The sequence below is a fragment of the Tenrec ecaudatus genome, chromosome 5 (genome assembly GCF_050624435.1).
Source record: "Tenrec ecaudatus isolate mTenEca1 chromosome 5, mTenEca1.hap1, whole genome shotgun sequence".
Taxonomy (NCBI): domain Eukaryota; kingdom Metazoa; phylum Chordata; class Mammalia; order Afrosoricida; family Tenrecidae; genus Tenrec; species Tenrec ecaudatus.
Genome location: NC_134534.1, coordinates 73,009,592 through 73,033,944, shown reverse-complemented (window position 1 = coordinate 73,033,944; position 24,353 = coordinate 73,009,592). Strand labels below are relative to the sequence as shown.

At 41.3% G+C, this 24,353-nt stretch overlaps 1 protein-coding gene across 5 annotated transcripts in view; it reads left to right on the top strand.

The window, feature by feature from the left end:
* The window catches only part of TRIM55 (tripartite motif containing 55), a 107,537-nt gene that overhangs the window by 33,274 nt on the left and 49,910 nt on the right, over positions 1-24,353 (top strand). For all 5 annotated transcript variants that reach the window (XM_075549624.1, XM_075549623.1, XM_075549621.1 and 2 more), the window contains 2 exons: positions 3,904-4,069; positions 12,602-12,697. In XM_075549624.1, the coding sequence (XP_075405739.1) occupies positions 3,904-4,069; positions 12,602-12,697 (262 nt within the window). The remainder of the gene's footprint in view (positions 1-3,903; positions 4,070-12,601; positions 12,698-24,353) is intronic.

Sequence of the window (24,353 nt, the reverse complement as noted above, 5' to 3'; positions counted from 1 at the left end):
TTTTTACTGAATTGTTACAGCTTTTCAGAGATTTTTAAAGCATAGTTCTTTATACAATATATATGTTCCAAAATACCACCCCCCACCCGATATGTGGGTCCTTATTTTATTTTTGTGATGAATTCTTTTTTTATCATTTTATTGGGAGTTCATACAGATATAACATTCCATAGTTCAATCACATCAAGCAGTAATTGTACAATTGCTGCCACAATGAGTTTCAAAACATTTTCTTTCTTCTTGAACTCCTTGATATCAGTTCCCCTTTATCCCCTCCATACCCTACTCTGCCCCCCAGGAACTTTTTTCCCCCCTACCATAGTTTTTGTTGTTGGTGGTGGTGGTGGTTTTGTTTTGGGTTTTTTTTTTTTTTTTTTGCCACATCTTACACAATCCAGTATACCCATTCACATACAATTCTGTTGTTTGAGCCCATCCAGTGGGATGCTATTAGCTTCCTATTCCCCACTCTCTCTTCCTGGACTTGCAGGGAACCAGTACTCCTCTCACTGTTTCTGAAGGGTTAGCTATCTTGGCTTTCATGTACCAAACGATCTTAACTATACAAATGAACATATGCAAATCTAACATGATAAAGGAGGTAGAACAAATAAAAACCATAATAGTAAGGGGAGGAAATATTAAAGAGCTCGAAGACAGTTATGTGGTTCCTCGGTGCGCTCCTGTACCCTGGTGATCATCCCTTCCATGTGGCCCATCTGAGACGAACTGCTCAGTTTTCTCACAGGTGGGTTTTGGATGTCTACCAAATCCACACCCCTTCACATCAATTTGGTTGCTTGTTTTTGAACTTCTGATACTTCTTCTATTTGACACCTCATGATCACATAGGCTGTTATGCTTCTTCCATGTGGGCTTTGTTACTTCCCAGGTAGGAGGCCGCTTATGTGATAAAGCCTTTTGATGTTTAAAAATATCATATTTTCAGGAAGGCCTGGTCCTTTATTTTGTCTTCTGTGTGGATGTTTTCAATTATGTTGGGTAATGTGTTTATGCCTTGTATTAGGGCCCTGAAATCTATCCCTATTTTTTCATTGATGATATATACTGTTCTCGGGTTTATATTTGTCTTTAATCCATCGTGAGTTCTGTATACAATGTGATGGACAGGTCCTGTTTTATTCTTTTGCAGATGGACATCAAATTTTCTAGCACCATTTGTTGAAAAGCCACTCTCTTCTCTATTTAATGTGTCTTAGTCAATTATATAAAAAACCAGGTGTCTGTAGGTTGCTCGATTTTAGTTCTGGGTTCTGTTCTGATCCATTGGTCTACATATCAGTTGGTATACCCACACTAAGGAGTTTTGATCACTGTGGCTGTGTAATAGGTTTTGAAATCAAGGATGAGGGGCTGCCTACTTTGTCTTTCAATAGTGTTTTGCTTGGGTTTCATTCCTTTCCACATAAAGTTGATTTGTTTTTCCATTTCTTTGAAGAACAGTATTATATGTGGATAAGAATTTTATTGCATTTATACATAGCTTTCAGAAAAACTATAATATTGACAATTTCACTATATTAAATCTTCTTCCTATCTAAAACATGTAACATTCTCCAATTTATATAGGTCTCTTGATTTCTTATATATAGTAGTTTTATAGTTTTCTTTATATACAAATTTTGTTTCTCTACTTAGATTTAGTCCTACGTGTTTCTTCTTTGGGGGGATTATTGTAAATATTTGTTTTCATGGTTTTTTTGTTTGTTTTTTTTAATTTCCTTTCAGAATTCTCTTCCTAAATATACAAGAATCTGATAGCCTGCCATATTGCCAAAATTTTCAATTAGTTCCAGTCATTTTCTTATTGGATCTTTGGGGTTTCCATATATAAAATCATGCCATCTGCAAAGAGAGTTTTACACTCTTCTTTACCCATTTGCATGCCAATTTGGAGAAATTCCCCTCTATTCCTACTTTGTTGAGTGTTTTTAATTTAAAAAATTAATATTGGATTTTGTATAATACCTTTATGCATCTTTTGATATAATCATATAGTTCTTTAGTTTTATTTACAACGCACCCCTGGTATAAATCTCACTTGATTATGATGTTTTATTTTTAATATTTTCTATATAAATCTGTTAATTTAGTTAGGTAATGTGCTTCTAGAAATTTACCCATTTCTTATAGGTTTTCAAATTTGTTGGAGTTCAATCCTTGGGAATATTGTATGATTTTTAAAAATTTTAGTTGTCTTTGTTGTGATACAGCCCGCTTCGTTTTAATTGCTTCTTCTTTTCAAATGTTAAATTTTCTAGTGGTTTATCAATTTTGTTAATCCTTTCAAATAACTGACGTCCTGTCCATTTTTTTCTGTTTTCAATTTTCTGATTCATTTGTTTCTGTTCTAATTTTTATTGTTTCTCTTCTTCTAGTGGACAAGGGTTTATTTTGCTGCCTTGTTCTGTCTGTTGTAGGCATTGTGCTAAGGCATTGGTTTCCTTGTCGGTGTGTGCGCCCACTGCGCTCATTCCCATCACTGTGGCAGCGTTCTCTGAGCACTGCCTGGCTGTGTACCAAAGGGTTGGACATGTTGTGTTTTGTTTTTATATGTTTTGAGGAATTTTTAACTGTTACTTTGCTTTTCTTCAGTTGTTAAAGTCAGAAATTGTTCGATCTCCATGTAAATGTTTTTTTTAGCTCGAACTTTCTATTATTGATTTTTCCATTTTAAAGCAATGTGATCTTAAGAGATGGTTTGTAGTGTCTTCATGTTTTAAATGCTATGAATGCTTGCTTTGTGGCCTAACATAGGATCTTTTCGGGAGTATGTTGCATGTGCACTGGAAAAGGATGTATATTGTGTTGTAGTGGGGTGAAATGTTCTGTATGTGTGTGTAGAAGAGATCAACTACTATATACATGTAAGAGATCAATGTTGGTTTATCCTCCTGTATCATTTTTCAATTTTTCTTTCCAAATGATCTGTCTTTCCTCAAAACTGGTGTATTGAAGTCTTCTACGATTGCTGTAGTGTTGTCTACCAGTCCTTTCACCTTTGCAACAGTTTGGTTAATGTATTTTGAGGGTCTTTCGTTGGGTGCATAGATGCTTATTTTGATTATGCCTTCTTGTTCATTTGTGACTTTAATAATATATTGGCCTTATTTTTTTCTCATGGTGGCTTTTATGATGATGTCTAACTTATGAAGAATTAATATTGCCACTACTTCTTGTTTTTGACTATGATTAACTTGAGATATTTCTTCCATCCTTTGATATTTAGACTATGTTTGACTTTGTGTGTAAGGTGCGTTTTTTGGAAGCAGCATATTAATGGGTCTTATTTTCTTATCCATTCTGCCATTCTCTATCTCTTAACTGCTAAGTTTAGTCCACTTATAGTGAATGTTTTTAATGTGTACTTAATGATTTATTGCCCTTTTGCTGTGTTTTTTAATCATGTTACTAGTTTATTGCTTATTGTAATTTTCTGTCTGGAGCTTTCTTATCATTTTTCTTTGCTTAATGCTTTTATATTACTGTTTAATTATTTTTTATGGTTTTCTATTTTTGTTTTGTCAATATTTTATCATTTTCTTTGAGATTAGTTTTTATTATTTTCTTTCCAAGTTTAAGGCAATTTGTTCTGTTTTGTTACCTACTCAACTTTTTCTTTTCCATTTGACAGTTTTATGTCTTTTCTATTCCCTTGATTACTTTTTTGTTATCTTCACTGTAGAGTGCTATTTCTGATTTCCTAATTTGAGTCTTGTAGGTCTTACCACTTTGTGTATTATTTGCGTGGGTTGATTTTCTTATGATGGTGTCTCGTGTGATGAGGGTGCAGAGACGAATTGGGCTTTACAAAGCTGATCAGCCCTATTTACATTGGACCAATGGAAACTGATGGACACGTATCTGCTCATTTTCTTCTAGACCAGAAAAGAAGTCTGACCAACCCACGTGTGAGGAGCATGAGGAAGAGCACATTAATATCTACTGTCTGAATTGCGAGGTGCCTACCTGCTCCCTTTGCAAGGTTTTTGGGGCTCACAAAGATTGTCAAGTGGCTCCCCTCACTCATGTATTCCAGAGACAAAAGGTAAAGAGTTGGTGTGGGTTCATATTCCATAGCCCCTGCTAAGTGTCTGTGAATTTACTTTCTGATTTTGAAGAAGTGCAAACCATCACCCACCCACTAGGCTGTGAGGCTGGTGGGCTCAACTGGGAGAGATGCTGCATGGTTGACGTATGCTGGGCTAGTTCCCTGGAGAGTGGTGAGAAAGGATTCACCAGTGCAAGAAGGGGTACAGACATTTGAAAGTCTTGGATAGAGTGGGGAAAAGTGTGGAGCCATACACGGATATTAGGTTTACTAGTCAGAGAAAAACAGTGGAATCCCGTAGACTATGACCTTTAAACTTCATGTCTGGAACTAAATTCACCTCGGTATTAAAATAATCAACTATTTCATATCAAAAGGGCAGTATTAACCCAGGGACAAAGTAGTTAGGAAAGGAGGAGGATGGAAACCGGAAACACAGGGAGGTCGTAGGTCGAGTAATGGCTTACTGAGCAGATTGCAAAGAATGAGATGAAGAAGAATCCGTATGAACTGAATGTAAACCAGTCATCATCTGTGTAATCCTTCACCTGGTTCACAGTAAAGTATTTTCAGAAAGAAGGGGTACGTAGAGATAGATCGGTAGCTGTTTATGTGCATTTTTGGAGGTTACCGGTGGCATTTAGTCACAGTTCAAGCTGCTTAGGCATTATGGAAGTTCAGAGAATAGGTAAACTTTTCACTTTAATCACAGAGTATTTTTCTTCCTGAATGAATGAAAAATTCCTTTTATCTCCCTCAAGTTATTTTCACCCACAGTTTTAGTGGATGAAAATTACAATGGCACTGAAAGAACTATGAAAAATATCTCTCTTGCTATTCCTCATGTCACCTGTGTCCATTGCTGAGAGGCCTCTTCTGAGTGTGGCCTATGTCTTTTACCCCACATCCCCAGTCCCAGACCCCCTTCTGCCAAACACAGCATCTCCCCAGGTAATTGCCACCCTGCGTGTTACTCTGGGTAGACTAGAGAAACAAATCCAGGGAGGTGCTTATGTGTATGAGAAAGAGGTTTTGTATACACAAGCAATTGAACATTGAGAAAACGGCCCAGCCCAGACCAGATCATGTCCATAAGTCCAATATTAGCTCATATGTCTACTACCAATCTATAAAGTCCTCTTCAGACTCATGAAACATATGCAATGATGCCAAATGCAGGAATGATGCCAAATGTTTCAAACTCATGAAACTCTTGTAAAGATGCCAAATGCAGGGTAGTGGGCAGAAGGTCTTGTGGTTCCAGTGGCGGTATAAGCACCTTAGTGCTGGCAGGGGGCTTCACGTGGTTCCTCTAGTTCCCAGGGCAAGGGCTCTATCAGTGTGGTGCCATGAATCTTGTCAGTAGAGCGTCTCTCAGGTAGTGAGCAGTGAGAGAAAGTGTGAGAGGGAGAGAGAGAGGAAGAAAATACAGGAATTCCCAGAATCCTCCGGGAAAGGCCATGTCCACATAGAGGCTTCGTTGGTTGTATGATTATTGATAGATTAGTGCTATAGTTTATTGTGCCAGCCTGGCCGATAAACACAAGTAGGATTAACTGAAGGACAGAGGGATAAATGGCTCTGTGAGCCTCCCCTCGGTTGTTCTGTGCCTCAGTTTAAAGGGGTACACTACCTGTGGGATGCCTAGCCTGTGGACTGTGTCGCTGTAAGTTGAGGTCCCTTGAAGCCCACACGATTGGAATGTTCATCTCTGGAGCTGGGGACCGACAGTTGATGACAGTTGGGGACCTGTCATGCTGTTTGCTGCCTGGATATATATAGCCCAGCTCTCTCTACAGAAGGGGACTGGCAACTGGCAGCTCTCAAGCCTTAAAGGACTGCTAGTGTCTCACTGCTTTATAATTTAACTGTTAATTTCTTGTATTATCTATCTGTATATAATTTGATGGTTCATTTCTTATATTATATATCTATCTTTATAAATATATTTATATATAATTACTAGCAATCTGGTTTGTCTCTCTAGAGAACCCTGCCCAACACAGTTAGATTCCACTCCTTCACTCACTATCCTCTCAGATTGACAAAAGATTATATAACTACCTTACCCCGCCATCCTGCTTTCTTGTATGAGCAGATAGGGGCTTAACCATTTGATGCAAAGAAATGTGGGATGGATGCTTGATAAATGTAGCCACTCCTACACCAAATTGAACCACCTCTGAGTCACGGTGACTCTGTTTGTCAGAGTAGCGCTGCTCTACTGGGTTTTCTGGGCGGTGATTTGTATAGAAGCAGGGCTTTCTGTGTCATGACTAGGTGGATTTGAACTGCCAACTTTTAGGTTAGTAGATGCAGACAAGTCATTGCATCACCCATAGACCATGTAGCTACTGTAGGTATTGAGAAGTTGAGCAGCTCCATATATCAACTACTTTCACTTATAATCATAGATTCCACATTTTCCCAGTATTTTGTTGAGAGAATCAAAGTTGGAATCAAGTTAGAAACTAGCGATTGAACAACACTAGTTAAAATCAGTAATTAATAACTGCTAATACCCAAAACTATCAAGTCAATTCTGACTCATAGTGTTTCTACTAAAGAAAGAAAGGAATTTAACAAGGTACCTATACAATTTATTTATTTTTCTATCTACTTATTTATTTTTCCCCTCCCACTCCAAAGAAGAGGATGTTAGAAATGGATGGCACCTGCTTTCAGAATACAGATCCCTGACAACAGGATTCTACTCATCAGTTCTGACATAAGTCAAAGACCTTATCATTTTCATTATTGTTGCCTTTTATTATCAGCTTCTTTATAAATATAAGAATAATTTTTAAAAGCATGCTATATAATCAGAGAAAACATCATTAAACAAAAATCTCAAAAATGAGAAACCATTGTTTCTCCACATATCCTCCATCCAGGTCCATTCACTTCTGAAGGCCGCGCTTCCATCTCTCTCGACCAGTGGTTCTCAACCTTCCTAATGCTGCCGGGGCCCTTTCATACAGTGCCTCATGTTGTGGTGACCCCCAGCCATAACACTATTTTCGTTGCTACTTCATCACTGTCATTTTGCTACTGTTATGAATCAGGTATTATGAATTTGCTACTCTTATGAAAGGGTCGTTGGACCCCAAAGAGGTCATGACCCACGGATTGAGAACTGCTGCCTAGCTCTTCCTGAAAGCATTCTATGCTCTTCTATTGCTCACCTTAAAACAACGGATTTGGTGTCCTTAAGAGACTGAAATTGTTGTACTTTGAAATGTCAGTTGAGTTTGGGAAGAAGTCTGAGGGGTAAAGTCAGGACTGGAGCGTGGCTGGGTTGAGGTTTATTCACAAAATTCAACTATGAAAGCACTTGCTACCCTCCAGGAATGAGTAGGTACCTGGTGGTGATGGAAAAAATTCCCTGATGCAACTTTTCTCATCATTTTCTCACCAAAACTTCTTCCTAATGTCACCATGATTGTCTCTTATCCTCTTTTTACCTCTTTGCAATCTTAAAAGAACAGCCACCATACCTTTGGAGCTGACCTCTTTGCCCCGAATTTAACTGGCCCGGCCAATCCCCTCAAAGCCGCTGCTCTTATTAGACCTTACTCTCGGAATAGTACGGGAAAACCCAAGACTCTTCTCCAGTTACAGTTCATTAGCTGTGCTTTGGCACTACTTGACTTGAAAGCTTACTGAGGCCCCAATGCTCACTTAAAATGGAAGTAGTTCTGCATCAGGAAAACATCCCAGCCTAGTCCAGATGAAGTCCATAAGTACGATACTAGTCCATCAATCCTTCTTCAGATTCACCCAACTCCAAGCAGTAATGCAGAATGCAGGAAGATCACAGGCCGGTGGGTACAGAGCTGTGTGGATCCAATGGTGGTAGAAGCATCTCCAGGGCTGGCGCAGGTCTCCTTGGGGCTCCTAACCGGAAGGTGAAGGTGGAGATACAGGGGGAGTTTCCCAGGACCCTCCTTATGAGGAGGTCATGTCCACAGGGAGGCACCATCAGGCTATGACCTGATTGACAGTCTAGACTCCACCCTGCACTTTAAGTGACATGAAAGCATGTAACTGCCCCACCGTGTGAGATTCTGACTTCAGTAGCAATAACAGCAATGGTGGTTCTGTGACCTTCCACCAGTTTCTGGGCTTCAGCCACAGCTATTCCCTGTCATGACTTATCTTTGAGATCCTCCTGACCATCCTTAAAACATTAGATCCATCTAATAACTGTTATTTTATGTGGGCCGCGTTCCCATAAATTTATCACAAAGCTTCAATGATTTGGGAAGTTGTCCACTTGAGTTTTGTTAAACTTTTAATATTTGTCCTGATCTCAAAATAATTTTTTTCTCATGGCACAAAAAAGTTTTGAAGGCACCCCAATGATATGAAGTCAAGTACATTATTAAGAGAACTTGTCTGCAGCCATCCATTGATTTCAGAGGCAGGTTTAAATATGTTTTGCTTGGAATAAACCCTTGCAAGTATTAATGGAAACACTATTAACAATCATTTTTGACCCACCCCTTTACAGCAGGGTTTTGAATGATAAATCACAAAATTGAACATCTTACAAGTCAATATATGAGAATTATGTCAGCAAATAACATGTTGCAACCATGGCTCTAGTACATACTACTAACGATAGAGATGATTATAAGTAGTTCGTCATGACTAGAATGTGAATACACTTGTGCTTCCCTTAGATACTCAAGCATGAGGCAAGGGCTAGGTGACTCGAGAGATGGACAAACTGATGGATCTTTACTCCATTTCCTGCACAGCCAAATGAGCTTCACTTTTACACACTGGCATTCCATCTAAGTTTCCATCTGGGCTGCTAGCCAAAAGGTCAGAGGTTTGAACCCATCAGGAGAAAGATGAGGTAATCTGCTTCCATAAAGACGTTCCACCCTGGAAACCCGGGGCAGCCGCTCTATCCTATAGGGTCTCTATGAGTTGCAATCAACTTGAGGGCAGTGGATTTGTATGTCGGTTGGTCGCATTTTAAATATGAGCAAATTAGGACCCAAATTGATTACCTATTTTGCCCAATGTCATAGAGAAATTAAGGGCATAATTAAACAAAACATACGGGTCCTCCAAGTCCCCCTTTAGTACTCTTTGTCCTCCACAGGCAACCTTGGTAGCAGATCAGTACAAAACAATGGAATCTCTTAGCAGGTCAAAAATTGAAAGGAGTTTCAAAGCTGAAATGTCTTGCCCAGGACCCTAAGATTGATGCTGTGAACCCAACAGGAATACTGCCCAGCGCAAAGCCTGGTCTGCGCCCATAAGGATTACAGCCAAGGCCGCCCGGAAGGGCACGGCTCTACTCGCTAGCCCACGGACAACCACGAGTAGAAATTCCTTCTTCCGCAAGAGGCTTTTCACATCTTAGCCCACTATGCGGTCGAATAAATGTACTATATTTGTTCTTTCCTTTTTATTGTGAACCGGCTGAAGGTTTGCAGAGCAAATCAGTTTTTCTTTGCACAATCCATGCACATTTTGTTTTATGTCACCCATTGCCGTTCCACGTAGTAACATCCTTGCCCCACTTTCTCCCTGTGTCTTGTTTCCACTTCTCCCTTTTTCCCTAGTCCTTCTGAACTTTGTCCTTAGGCAAGTCCTGCCCTTTTATTTCAGATAGTGAATTATTATGAGAAATAGGTACCTCCCTAGTTTCACTGCTCCCCTAATAGGCTTGTCTACTCCTTGACTGAAAATTGACCACGGGGATTTCAGTTCCAGACCCGAAGGATGACTAAGAGCAAAGGTCTCAGGGGTCCATCAGCCTCTATTCAAACAGTAAGCCTGGGCCATTTTATGGCTTCGAGTTTTACATATACTCCATGCTTTGTAACGCACTGCCCTTCCATCAATTCTAATTTATAGTGATCCTAGATGACAGAGTAGAGCTGTTTCTAAGGCTGTCGATCTTTACAGAGGCAGGCTGTCTCATCTTCCTCCTGGAGGATGGTGAGTGAGCTTGCAATTAGCAGCCCAATGCTTAGCTCACTACACCACTAGAGGTCCTTCGCTCTATTGTACACATATTGTGTGTGCAGTATAGTGTACATGCTGAATATGTCAATAAATGAATGAGTGTTTACTATATACATTTCCCAAGTTAGATGGATCCTGAGTTGTAGTAGGGAAATAACTGATTTGGGTGTTTGATGTCATTTACCAGCCTCAATGGGAGCAGCAGTCAAGAGACCACAAGATGTATTGCACTAAGTAAACCTGCTGCACAGACCTCTTTAGAGCAAGGACGTTACATTGAGGACTAAGGTGCACCTGACCCAAGTCCTGGTGTTCTCTATTGCATCATATGCATGAGTAGGTTGGACATTGAATAAGGAAGACTGAGGAAGAATCAGTGCATTTGAATGGTGGTGCTGGAGAAGAATATTGAAAGTACCATGGACTGCTAAAAGGACAAATTGATCTGTATTGGAAGAAGTAAGGCCGGGAGGCTCTTTAGAGGCAAGGATGGCAAGACTACGTCTTGCATACTCTGGGTATATTGTCAGGAGAGACCAGACCCTGTAGAAGGGCATCATGTTTCAAAAACTGGAAGGTTGGTGAAAAGAAGTAAGGCCCTCAATGAGATGGATTGACACAGTGGCAATATCAGTGGGCTCAAACATAAAAACACTTGTGAGGATGGCACGGGACTGGGCAGCGCTTCATTCTGCTGTGCAGAGGGTCACTGAGTGTTGGAGCCGAATCGATGGTACCTAACACCACCACCCGAATGACTCAATGCAATTATCAACAATATGCACCGTTCTTTAGGAATCTCTGTTATTGTTAGGTGCCGTCATAGTTATTGATCTGTAATAGATCAAAACACCGCCGAGTCCTGTGTCATCTTCCTGGTCTATGTTAGGGCCCTTCTATATTAGGGCCCATTTTTACACCCACTCTGTCAATCAGTATTATTGAACCTTCCTCTTTTACATGAACACTCTACTAAGCATGATATCCTTCTCCAGGGACTGGTCTTCCCTGATAACATGTCCAAAGTAAATGAGATGAACTCTCCCTTTCATTGCTTCTAAGGAACTTTCCAGCTATGCTTCTTCCAAGACATATGTGTTCTTTCTTCTGGCAATCCATTGAATTTTCAACCTCCTTTGCCAATACCACAATTTTTTGGCATTAATTTTTCTCTGCTCTTTCTTTTTTATTGTACAGCTTTCCAGTGCATATGAGATGATGGAAAATACCATGGCTTGGGTCAGGTGTACCTTAGTCCTCAAAGTAATTACTTTGCTCTTTGAAGAGGTCTTTTGCAGCAGATTTGCCCAATGGAATCCATTGTTTGATTTTTTCTGACTGCTGCTCCCATGGGCATTGATTGTGGATACAAGGAAAATGAAATTATTGGCAGCTTCAATATTTTTTCAGTTTATGCTGATATTATCAATTGGCCCAATTGTGAGGAATGTTTATTGTTGTTGAGGTAATCTCTACTGAAGGCCTTATTCTTTGATCTTCATTAGTACATGCTTCAAGCCCTCTTTACTTTTAGTAAGGAAGGTTTTGCTATCTGCATGTTCGAGGTTGTCGGTGAGTCTTCCTCTGATCCTGATGCACGTTCTTCATATTGTCCAGCATCTTGGATTATCTTCTCACCACACAGATAGAAGAATTATGGTGAAAGGGTACTACCCGAACTGACACCCATCTTTCCCAAATTTAAACCACACAGTATCCCTTTGTTCTGCGTGCACATCTGCCTCATCGTGCATATATGAGTACAGTTAGGAGCGCCCCTTAGAAGGTGTTACTATCTGGTGGTACAGACATTAAAGCACTTGCCTGCGGAAAGGTCAGCAGTTCGATATGGCCATGTGCTTTCATAAAATCGCAAGCAATGGAGACCCTTTGAACGTTACAAATAGTTAACAGGCCACTAACCAAAGGTTTGAAAGTTCAAGTCCACCCAGAGGTACCTTGAAAGAAAACCCAAACCAAACCCACTGCCACTGAGTCCACTTCTATCTGAGACTTTAACTCTGCAGGAGTAGCAGGCTTCACCTTTCACCCAAGGAGTGGCGGTGGTTTCCACCTGCCAACCTTGTGGTTAACAGCCCACTGTGTCACCTCTACACTACCAGGGATCCTTAAGAGAAAGGGAGGCCTGGCAAAGTGAATATCCCAAACTCTGCCATTAAGAACCAAATAGAGCATAATTCTCTGAAACACATGGAGTCACCACGAGGCAGAGTCAAATGCAGCTACTGATTGCATGTAATTTTGTTAGCTTGAAGATGTGATTCTGTATCCGTGGCCTATAATTCAGCCTTTAGCAGGATCACAGTATTCATTGAAAATTATGAAAGCTCTTCCCAGAAAATGCATTTGTTCGTATACATACAACTTCTGTACATGATATCAAGGAGCACACAGGCCTCTCAAAACTCTCTATTCCTCTTCTGGGTGCTATGGGCTTCAGATTAAGACACGACTGCTAGTGTGCAGTCAGGGAAGGCTATAAAAACTCTAAAATCTCGTACCCCCTCCTTTCTCTCTTAGTCTGAACTCAGTGATGGTATTGCTGTTCTTGTGGGCAGCAATGACCGAGTCCAGGGAGTGATCAGCCAGCTGGAAGACACCTGTAAAACGATTGAGGTAAGTCAAGTCAAACGCAAGCCTGGCACTCCTGCAGATTGGTGGCTTCCTCGGAGCCCCACTAGAAATCCCTGTTCACGAATTTTATTCTTTTCTTGTTTCTGAAATAACATTCATGCCTTAACACAGGGAAGGAAGTTACTACATTAGCCAACATGGTGGATTTTGGTATATTTATTAAGGTTGTAGTTAAACCCACTTTGAAAGATGAGCCACACACACACACACACAAACACATTTTAAGGAATGAAAATGAGTGCACTCTTACCGTAACATTTATTTGTGCTTTAAAGGAAAAATATTACTGCTTTAGAAAGTCATCCCAGGTAAAGGGTTGGCCTTGAGTTGTAGGTCTATAATCTAACTGGTAAAGCCAGCAGGAGAGGCCTTGGGGGATGGCGGTGGTAAGAAGACCGTGGTTCGGTAGCTGACAGCTCCACGAAGGTTATGTGCCTGGTACGTAAGAAGCCCTCGATGAAAACGTGGTGAATGAATAGGTGAATGGTTGACCGGTGAGTCCACAATGAGTCCTGGCGCATAAGAATTAATACGAATGCACTTTTCTCCAAGAGTACATTTAAACTGTAATGGCTGAAGCATAAACAGACTTAGCTATGGAGCAGGTGTACACCCCCGCTCCCCCACCCCTGAGAATGGAAGATTCACACAGTCGTTGTAGTCACATTGGACAGGGGGTAGGTTTAAGAATACTAGGACCCAAATCCAGGTTTCTGGCTGTGAATCCTGCAGCAATTTATTAATAGCCATTTGCTTTAAATTTCTACCTTGTTCAGCGTACTCAGCCACTAACGAAAATGCTGGAAGTTCAAGTCTACCAGAGGTACCTGGGATTTTAGATCTGATGATACACCTCCACAAAGCCAGCCACTGAAAACACAACAGAATATAATTCGACTTTGACACACTTGGGGTCATAAGTCAGAGTCAACTCAATGACAACTGTTTTTGAGAGCTAAGCTTTGGGGGTAAATTTTTAAGTTGGACCCTGGGTACAGAGAGTTGAGGTAGCTTGTGGCTCAGTGCACAGCACACTGTTTCATTGCTGTGTGTAAGGCCCCTCTGGTTATCTATGTAAAGATTACCTTGACCAACACAGATTTGAACTGTGTGGGTCGACTTATGCATGGACTTTGAAAATTGCACAGTACAATGATAGTCATCTTTGCTTGAGCAGTTCCTCTCACCAGTATTTGTGTGTGGTAGAGAAACATGATTTCTGACGTATTTTGAGTATTTTTCATCACGCTTAGTGAAACACTGTTGACCTCGAATAACACCATAAAACCCGTATGAAACGTCACTAATAATGCGGGAGGTGCTCTCAAGAAAGAGAGAGAAGTCATCGCATTAGAAGCAAAGGTTGACTTGCTTGATAGGTGCTGTGGACTGAGGTCTGCAGTGTCGTCGCTCAGCATTTCAAGGTGAGGGAATGTAGCCTAAGGACCCTTGTGGAAAGAGAAAAAGAAAATGTGGACGACATCCTTGAAGCCACATTAGTAGGTTGGAATCTGCACAATTGCAAATTACCTTTTTTTTATCTCCTATTGAAAATGTAGCTCTTATGTGGGTACATTATGTAATACATCTAACATTTAAAATATATGCTAATTGATTATTTATCTTTTCTGGAAGTCTTCCAGTTAACAGTAAGCTGTTAGTAGTTTGGTTTTCTGGGAATCAAAAGTTATACAATGATTTTTCACTACATCACAGCAGCACACAAGCCACCACAGTAAGACAAACTGTCAATGTGGTTGGGGTAATCATAGTACTCACTTTACCAAGTTCCTGTGAGGAATTAAACAAACACATGCAAAACGTTGAGTACAGTGTCTGACATGTGATGAGTGCCCGATAAATGCTAGATAGTCTTATTTTGTTATATTTTTTAAAGGGGGGTCGTGAATTCTACTTGATGCAGAGGTGAGTTTTTAAGTGATGGCTTCAAGATATTAGCCATCATCATCTCATTTTAGATTTATACCTGCTTAAAACCAATCTCCTTTCTTTGCCACACTCACATTTCTGAAAATGGTATGTAATGGATTTGGGATCCATTTATAGAAGGAAATTTTCTCTTGGTGAAGAGCCCAAGGAAATTCCAAAGTGGAAAAATGAGACTTTTTTCCCTTTACTTATTTACTGTAAAAGCCAGAAACAATGTAATCATTCAGGCCTGAATCATCACTGTGGTTATCTCACTTGTGGGTGAAGGAAGGTCATCTCTGTCTTCATCTCTGGTGAGCCCTGCAGTGCGCACTTCTGTCTGTAGGGTCTGTTTCCCTGGGATGGGAAAGAGAGAGTGCACATGGAGGAGATGCGAACAAATGCTCGTGTCAGGCTCTATGCAGAGAGCATCAGAGGAGACAGAGGACGCAGGAAAATTTAACAAGGTTTCCGTAATGGAAGCCAGTCAGAGTTGCAATATGAAACAGCTGTTCCTTTTTTCCATCAAGAACAAGACAAGAAGGAACAGGTTTGAGCTTAATTCAGCAGAAGGGATTCAGTGCAAATATCAGGAAGAACCTCCTGGCAGTGCAGGCCAGGATTATTATTTGTGGCAGTGTTCCTATCTTCAAGGTCACTTCAAATGGAGGATTTTGTATTGAGAAGAAAATCACAAAATCAAGGACTTTGAGCATATCCCAAAATCTCCAGATGAGCCACCTAAACTTTCCTGAACAGAATGATGCTTATTGATCCATTCAGTTTTGATTTTACTGATTAAACAGGTCACGCGTTTACTTTAGAGCAGTGGTTCTCAACCTTCCTAATGCTGAGACCTTTTAATACAGTTCCTCATGTTGTAGTGACCCCAACCGTAAAATTATTTTCATTGCTACTTCATAACTAATTTTGCTAGTGTTATGAATTGGGTGACTCCTGTGAAAGGGTCATTGGACCCCCAAAGGGATCATGACCCACTGGTAGAAAAATGTGCAAGACAGGAATATAGGAGGAAGAAATTGAAAATCTTCTGCAGAGTCCCAGTGCTACCTTAGCTCTTGGTGTCATTCCTTCCTGGTTTTCCCTTACCCCCTAGAGATCCACCGGGTTTAGTATATTCTAGACTGCTCTGTTTATTGCCTTTACTCACATAACTCCATGAGAAACACTCCCCATGCCTGTAAAGTTCTTTGGAACATTTAAAAATAAGCGTACCCCACTGCACTGATGAAGGTCAAAGCAGCTGAACCTTTTGAAGACCTTCAATTGCAGTCTCTTCTTAAAATCCCGAAGGAAGCACGTTGACATTCCATCTAGTAACCTATGGAAAGCAGAGCATGGAGGCAACATCTGACTCTTCTGATTTCAGAAGACTGAAGGGGAATCAAACATCAGCCCGGGCTGATTCCTAGGAAGCTGACATCCCTTCACCGGCCAACCCTCCTTCTCAACTCTGAGATCGACTGTCTTTCTCAAGACACTCTGCATCTCAGGTATCTCGAGCGTGTGTTGCAAGAGCTTTATTAGAGAAGTTAAGAGGTTACAATTCAGGATCAAAAATGCTCAAAATACAGTTCTTCTGGTCAAGACAGTCTTTTCTCAGCCGTGCCCACAAGCCTGCTTCCATCTGATCCTTGACCCCTTGGACTGGCCTCTGCCCTGATTGGGTGATGCTACAAAGCTGTTTTAACACTGCTGATAAAATGCCCAAATTGTGTACCACTCCACCAAAAGTCTCAGCCCCAAGGCACTTGGCTCCAGCTTATGGGTCAGATAACTTAGCTTCCCCAATTAAGTGCCTGGAGGCACCCCATTCCATAAGCAAGGCTCCTCACGGAAGGCACATTTCCCCATGGACCAGGAAGCCCACCACTCTGCCACGTGCTCTGACTTAGCTGCTGCCATTTGTTGTGGCTCCCCTGGTGAAACTACTCTCTGTTTCCAGGATCTAAGGTGTTCTGCATCTCAGGGCCCATTTGGTACTCAGCAGGATGTGAACATTAACCAATCACTAGAATAGAGTTCCAGGTTTTTACAGTCACAATGATTTCTGCTAATAGTCACTCAGAACTGAATCATATAATCCTATTAGAATCTTCCTCCATCTTCTCTTATCCAGAGCCATCAGAAAAAGAGGAAATACACCCAATTTTCATGATTTGACCACACAGCCATTTGCTGGGATTTCCAGCTTCTCAGATTATCTGTTCATTATACAGACTGGATAAGTATGGCGAAAGGACACACACCTTTCCTGACTTGAAACCATGCAGCTTGCCTTTGTTCTGTTTGAGTGGCTGCCTCTTGTTCCAAGCACAGGTTCTGCATGAGCACAATTAAGTGTTCTGGTTCTTTACCATGTCACCTATAGTTTGAGGGATGGCTAAATAAACCATAATGCCCTCTGTGGGTATTATAGAATGAAGGGCACTGATTGTAAATGTTTGTAATGAGCATTAGAGACACAGAAAACGTTTCTCATCTAAATGTATGCAAGTAAAGGAAGTTTATAATGCAGTCTAAAACGTAATACAATATATCTCTAGTATACATTTATAAGGGTAAAAAATCCAGGAAGGGAAAATTCCAAAAGTTAAGAGTAGAGAGTAAGGGGACTGCAGGTAATTTTCAATTTCTTTCTCATATACTACTGTGTTTCACATTTTTCTAAAGTGAGCCTGAGATACAGTAGAACCCCGGACCTCGACACTAATCTGCTCTAGAAGGAGCATTAAGAAGTGTTGCAGTTGAGTTCCGAATCAATTTTTCCCATAAGAAATCAATGAAAACGGGTTAATTCGTTCTCGGCCACTACTTTTTTATCCTAACCTTGCCTTTTTATAAAAAGCATTGCACAGAAATTTCAAAATAACTAAATTCAGAGTTAAATAATATAATTTAAATAAGAAACGCAACATTTTAAAAGTTTTTAACAACTGCAGTATGGCCCATACTTTGAGACTGATGAGGATCTGGATCTGTGGACACAGATGTGGAGAGGAGGGATGGAGAGGAAGTCATTGTTTGAAAGGGGAATCCCCTTCCGTCAAATCAACTGTAGCTGCTTTTCAGGAGTCCCCCCTCCCCTTCTTTGCCTCTTTTCCCTGGGAACTGGCTGGTTTTCTCTTTAAAAAAAAAAAATCTGTCTAATGTGCTCTGCTGTTGGCACTGTTTTCTAAAAGGGTTTACTAAATTGTCATCAACAATATTGATGACATCCTTATGATGATTCTTTTCCAAAAAACACTTTCTTAGGACCCATGTTGTTGTTGGTTTTTTTTTATCTAAAACCAGTACAAAAAAGCCACATAAACTAAGAAAATTATAGCAAAGTGCTTGGGAACACAGCCGCTAAAGGTTCAAACAACTTCTACTAACAAAGCCAGCTAACGCCAAGTGACTGAAACGTGAATTGTTTTTGCTTACAAAAATCACGTGTGTTGGATCAGATTCTGATGTTTGGGTCTGATGCAAATTTTCTCGACATTTTGCATCAAGAGCCGATTATGTCGAGTACTGATGCAGTTGAGTGCCGGGTTCTGCTGCATTTAATAACCAGCAAAATAAATCAAGAATGGTGGATGGAGGACTATGACTTGGAGAGGCATCGTTCTTTAGGTGGGCCATCTGAAAATTGGAGGATATTCTCCGAGCTCCACAAAGGTCTCTGATTTTATGATTTTTGCTGCATACACTATCTTCCATTCAAAATGACCTTGAAGACAGAGGACGCTGCACTTATAATTACCAAAGTGATGTCTTGTAGAGGGCAAACTATCAGCCACACAACTCTGGCAGTCTGAGTAAGCAAGGTTATCTCCTAGACTACAAAACAGGACATAGTGGAATAAAGCAGGTCACTGGCTTAGAGAGAGTGAATTCTCTTCCATCAGGGTCCTCAAACTTCTTAAACAGGGGTCCAGTTCACTGCCCCTCAGACCCGTTAGAGGGCAGGACTATAGTTTTTTTAAAAAAAAACTATAAATAAATTCCTATGCACACCATACATATCTTATTTTGAAGTAAAAAAACAAATGGGCCAAAAACACCCTGGCAGACCGGATAAGTGTCCTGGCGGGCCGCCTGTGACCCCGGGGTCATAGTTTGAGGACCCCTGCTTCCACTCTCTCTGAGTTCCTATGTTTCCTGTTCTGCCTGGGGCTGTTGACGATCCTTCTGGCTTTGCTCACCACCTGCCTGAACACATTTTCTGAGATGCTGTGGTGGCTCTGGGCCAGGGGGTGGGAGCTGTTGTTAAAGGATTCGCTTTTCTGATTGGTGAAGAACTCCCAAGGGATGGGAAATGGAGTAGCCCCTAGGGAAGGTACTATCCTTCCTAATTACTTTGCCTGTTCCACTTGGGGGCCTGACGCCTGCCCTTTCATAGCATTACCCATTCCTGGCTTATGTCTAATTTGGTCTCTAAGCTTTTAATGTCTTGCAAGGCTGACCTAGAGAGGCCCTTGGCCCCAGAAAGTTGCTGAGCTTGGGGTAAACTGCTCTGTGAATTCCTTGCTAGTCTTTAAAATTAATATGTGCAGTTGCTGTGAAGTTATGCTGAGGGCAACCTTGAGAAAGGTTCTAGTCACAAAAGTCGCCGCTATTAAGTCAAGTTTACATCTCAGTAACTCACAGGGGCAGTTCTACCCTTCCTATATGGTCGCTATGAGTCAGCATCAATTTGATATGATCTGGTTTTGGCTTTATAGGACAGAGTAGAACTGCCCCTGTGGGCTTCTGAAGCTGTAAATCTATATGGGAGCAGAAAGCCTCACCTTTCTTTCATGCAGTATCTGGAAGGTTCAAACTACCCACCTTGTGGTTAGCAGCCCAACTCATAACCCACTGGGGATCTTTCACAAGAGGGCACCAGCATCAAGAGAGAAAGTGGCATATCACCATATCACCTCGTTGTTCAGGCTGATGGTGGGTGAGTCTTTTCAGTCCTCCTACTTGAGAGTGTTCTGCTTTGGGCAGTCCAGAGACTGTACGCTGTTGGCTTTGTGGAAGACCTTCTGGGTTGTTCTAGAATCTAGACCAACACAGCGTGGCCTAGAGATGGCAGCTGCCTACCCAAGCTTGTTCTAGTGGGTACTGGGACCGAATAGGGAGAATTCTGGTGAAAGTGGGAAATTCCACTGCCTTGGGAGAAAAGATGCTTGAATTTCGCTCCTTATTTATCTCTTGGAAACCTAACCTCCCTCTGATCTTCTTTACAAGCAACATGTCTCTGGTATAATTTCTGGGTTTCCTGAAGGCAGGCCGGCCCAGAAATAACCCTGTTTCATAGGAATGTCTACCTAAAGGGAAATAGACACATTGAAAGATAACTATTTGATGTCAAGCATCTCTGAAATCTGACAAATGACATTAATAAAATGCTCCAATAGTTTTGTAATGACAACAAATCTGTTGCTAGTTCTAAAGCAATTTTACCCTAAGAGCTTTGCTTCATTTCTAAGATACTGCCCATATAGTAACAAATATAAAATATGCTCACAAATGAATAAGAATTGTTTTAATTAGTCTGCCAGCATTTTAAAGGCAGGGTTTGTAAAGTAGTGTCATATATGCTTCAAAGGTGATACCCGAACTTCTGGGGTTTAGTTCTGTCACTTAACTGCGTAATCTTAGGCAGGTTACATCAGCTTCCCCGCCTCACCACCCTCGGCAGGAAAGTGAAGCTAATATTACTTTCTTTATGGTGATATTGTAATGATTCAGTAAGCATCACTTCATGTTATACCCAGAATCAGCATGGAAAGCAAGCTTTATTTTTATTTTTTAAAGTTTATTGGGTTTTTGGTGAAAGTTCACACATCAAGTTAGATTCCCACTTCACAATTTTTGCAAAAATTGTTCAGTGATATGAATTGCATGTCCACAGCGTGTCAACATTCCCCCTAATTATGTTCAGTTTGTCCCCTCTCTAGCTCCCTTACTCCCTAAGTTTGCTTTTGAGGCATTGTTGCCCCTACAGATGCTTTTCACGTCACGCACCTATCTGATGGGTTATGCCCTTTACTCTGTGTGTCACTGTGTTGGTTTACTAATAGGTGATCGCAGAGGGTAGGCTAGCCTCGGATTAAAGAGTGCCTCAGGGAGTCCTCTGGTCTCTACTGCTCCGGTTTAACTGATCTTTTTATTTTTATTTTTTAAAGCATTTGAGTTCTGCTCCACCTTTTCCTCCCATCTATTTTGGGCCATCTGACGTGTCTCTTGTCATAATAGGCAGCGAAGGTGCTTGGGTCCTTGTGGTCTCAGGGTTGATGAATCATGCCTCATGTAGACTGCTTTCTTCTCTGAATTTTTGATTACCCTCTGACTAGTTTGCTCCTGGTAAACAGAGACTGGTAGTTGTATCTTAAATGGCTGCTTTCAAGCTTTTCAGATCCTACATACTGCGCACGTCACTAGGAAGCAGAGCACGGTTCTTATAACTGCATTATGTCAGTTGCCTGAGTTGCCTCACGAGACTATGGTCACAACAAGATGGACTCAAACAAGAACAGTAGTGAGGCTGACACAGGATCACACAGTGTTGTGTTCTATGAATCACAGTTGGTGCCACAGAACTCAGCAACAACAGATACATTTAAGGATCTCTAGTCGTGCAGTGGATCAAGCATTGGGCTCCTACCTGCAGTCTTTGAGTTAAACCCACCGGGCACTCTGTGGGAAAAAGATGGAGGTGTGTGTTCCCATAAAGATGTACAGTCTCGGGAAGCCTGATAGTCAGTTCTGCTCTTCCTGTAGTGTCTTATAAGTTGGAGTCAACTAGATGGTAGTGGGTTTTGTTTACCTTGAAATCTATTCCAGATAGATGTGGAATAAGGGGGATCATTTTAAGGTCAAATGGATCTTGGCTCAAAGCAGAGAATACCAGGATGATGTTTTTTAAAAATTTTTTTAAAAAACCCTCAAAACTCACTGTTATCAATTCAATGCTGACTCACAGTAACTTGCTGTAGATTTCTAAGACTGTAAGTGTTTATGGGAGTAGAAAGCCCAGTCTATCTCCCTTGAAGCTGCTAATAGGTTTCAATCTGCCAACCATGAGGATTGCAGCTCATCTCATAGCCTCTATACACGAGTGCTCCATAGAAAGATATTTACGTGTGCTTTATTGACTGTGCAAGGCACTCGGCTGTGTGGATCATAGCAAACTCTTGACAGCATGGAGAAGAATGGGCATTCCAGTGTGCAATTGTGCCCCTGTGGAACTTGTACATGGATCAAGAGGCAGTTGTGCAAGGAGAACAAGAAATACTGCATGGTCCAACACCAGGAAAGGTGTGCATCAGGGCTGTATCCTCTCACCAGACTTCTTCGGTCTGTATGCTGAGCAGATAATTAAAGAAGCTGGACTGTATTGAAGAAGAAAGTGGCATTAGGCAATATGCAGCTGATGCCTCTTTGCTTGCTGCAAGTGGAGAGGACTTGGAGCACTTGCTGGTGAAGATTAAGGATCGCAGCCTCAGTGGGGATTACAACTCATGGTGAAGAAGACCATGCATCCTCACAAGTGGACCAATAGAAAACAGGATGGTAAATAAAGAAAATATTGAAGTTGTCGGGGATTTTGCCTTGCTTGGATCCATGCAGCAATGGAAAAGTCAAACGATAACATTGCATTGGGTAAATCTGTTGCCAAAGACTTTTCTAAAATGTTGTAAAGCAAGGATGCCAACTTTGAGGAAAATACCCAGTCCGTGGTATTTTCAGTCTTCTCATATGCATATGAAATTGGACATTGAATAAAGAAGACTAAGGAAAAATCGATGCATTTGAAGTATGGTGCTGGTAAAGAATATTGAAAGCACCCCAGACTGCTGAACGAAGAAACAAATCTGTCTTAAAGAACAGCCAGAATGCTCCTTACAAGCAAGGATGGCAAGAGTTCTTCTGACGCACTTTAGGCGTATTTTCAGGAGAGACCAGCCCCTGGAGAAGGACATGGTGCTTGGCAAAGTAGCGAGGCAGCAAAAGAGAGGAAGGCATTGGCAGAGTGGCTACCACAGTGAGCTCAGTCGTGAGAAGTGTAGTGAGGACTGCAGTGTTGATGAACTGCTGTGATGGAACCCTGAAGTTTTTGTTCTGTTGTGCAGTTGAAACTGCCTTCATGGCACCTAACAGCAAGCTGGTCTAACCCAGGTGTGTACCTGTAGCCCATACAGCAATTTGCCTGTGCCCAGACATACGTGTTCAAACACTCATTTGCACCTTGGCTGGGCTCTGCTTGTTACGTTCACCTTGGGTGCCACTTGTCCCAGCACTACAAGTCGTCTCTTGAATCTAAGTGTACTTCCCCTCCCCACCTCCTCTCCCTGGTAACCACGAATGAACATTGGCTTCTTTGTTTATATACATTCTCTGCTCTTTGAAAGTTCATTTCCATAAATGATATGTATTAGTACCTGTTGTGGTAAGTGCAATCTGAAGCAGATATTTGATTTTATGAATAAGTTGGTGGAAAGTGAACCTAGTATGCAGTGTTCGTTTGTCTGTGAGCCTTTCAAAAGGCAGCCCAAATCCTGAGCAAAGGGCCATGTGTAGTTACATAAGCTGGTGTCTGTTTGAGGATTCAGAGTGAAGGGGTGGAGTCTAGCCCACTAATCAGGTCACAGCTTGACGACCTCATTTGGAAGTGCAAAGGCGATAAATAGCTTGCTGGAGGCGGGACACCCTCTCACTTCCTGGGAGACATTGCAGCTGACATAAAACTATGCTAGTGCGCTGAGCTGGAGAAGCCACATGGAGACTACTGCCAGCCCTGAGATGCTTCCACTGCCACTGGATCCACACTTCCCACCCACTGGCCTGTAATCTTCCCGCATTCGGTGTCATTGTATGTGTTTTATAGATTGGTATCAGACATACGGGCTAATATCAGACTTATGGACTTGATCTGGACCGGGCTGGGATGTTTTCTTAATGTACAATTACTCTTTATGTAAAGATCTTTCTTATGCACATATGAGTGTCTATGAATTTCTTTCTCTAGTCTACCCAGCCTGACACAGGCCACCTTCAAGGTTCTCCCCAGGAGCTACACTCACCAAGCCACCACACTTTGAATGCTATCTGTGTGAATGCCATGTCAGTTCTCTTTAGATTTTATGTGTTATTTAGTAGATTTGATAGGTTATTTTTAGGTCTGGGAACACTCAAAAAAATTTCCCATTAACATCACTGGTAATTGCTTTTTCACCTTATGCCACTTCAGCATATAAAAGAAATGCTCTGATTTTGGAGAGCAGAGACTTGTATATCTGTCTGTGTTCTTATAGAAGACAGTCCATACAATATTCATCCTTGTATGCGTGACTAATTTCACGTAGCATTATGACTTCTGGACCCATCTAGTTGACATTTCATGCACTCACCATTCATTTTTTATCGATGCATAGTATTCCATTATTTGTAAACAAACAAACAGATTCTCTGTCCTCATCCATTCTGACTCATAGTGACCGTACTGGAGAGGGTAGAACTGACCCCTGGGTAACTCTTTAAGGGAGTAGGAAGGCTTGTCTTTCTCCTGCAGAACTGGCTGGTGGTTCAAACTACTGGTTACACTTTGCTTATCCAGTCATTTGCTTACAGGAACTTTGGTTGTTTCCATTAGTTTTTATTTTGAATAAGTAAGCAATGGACATAAGTGTGTATGTGTCTGTTCATGTAATTA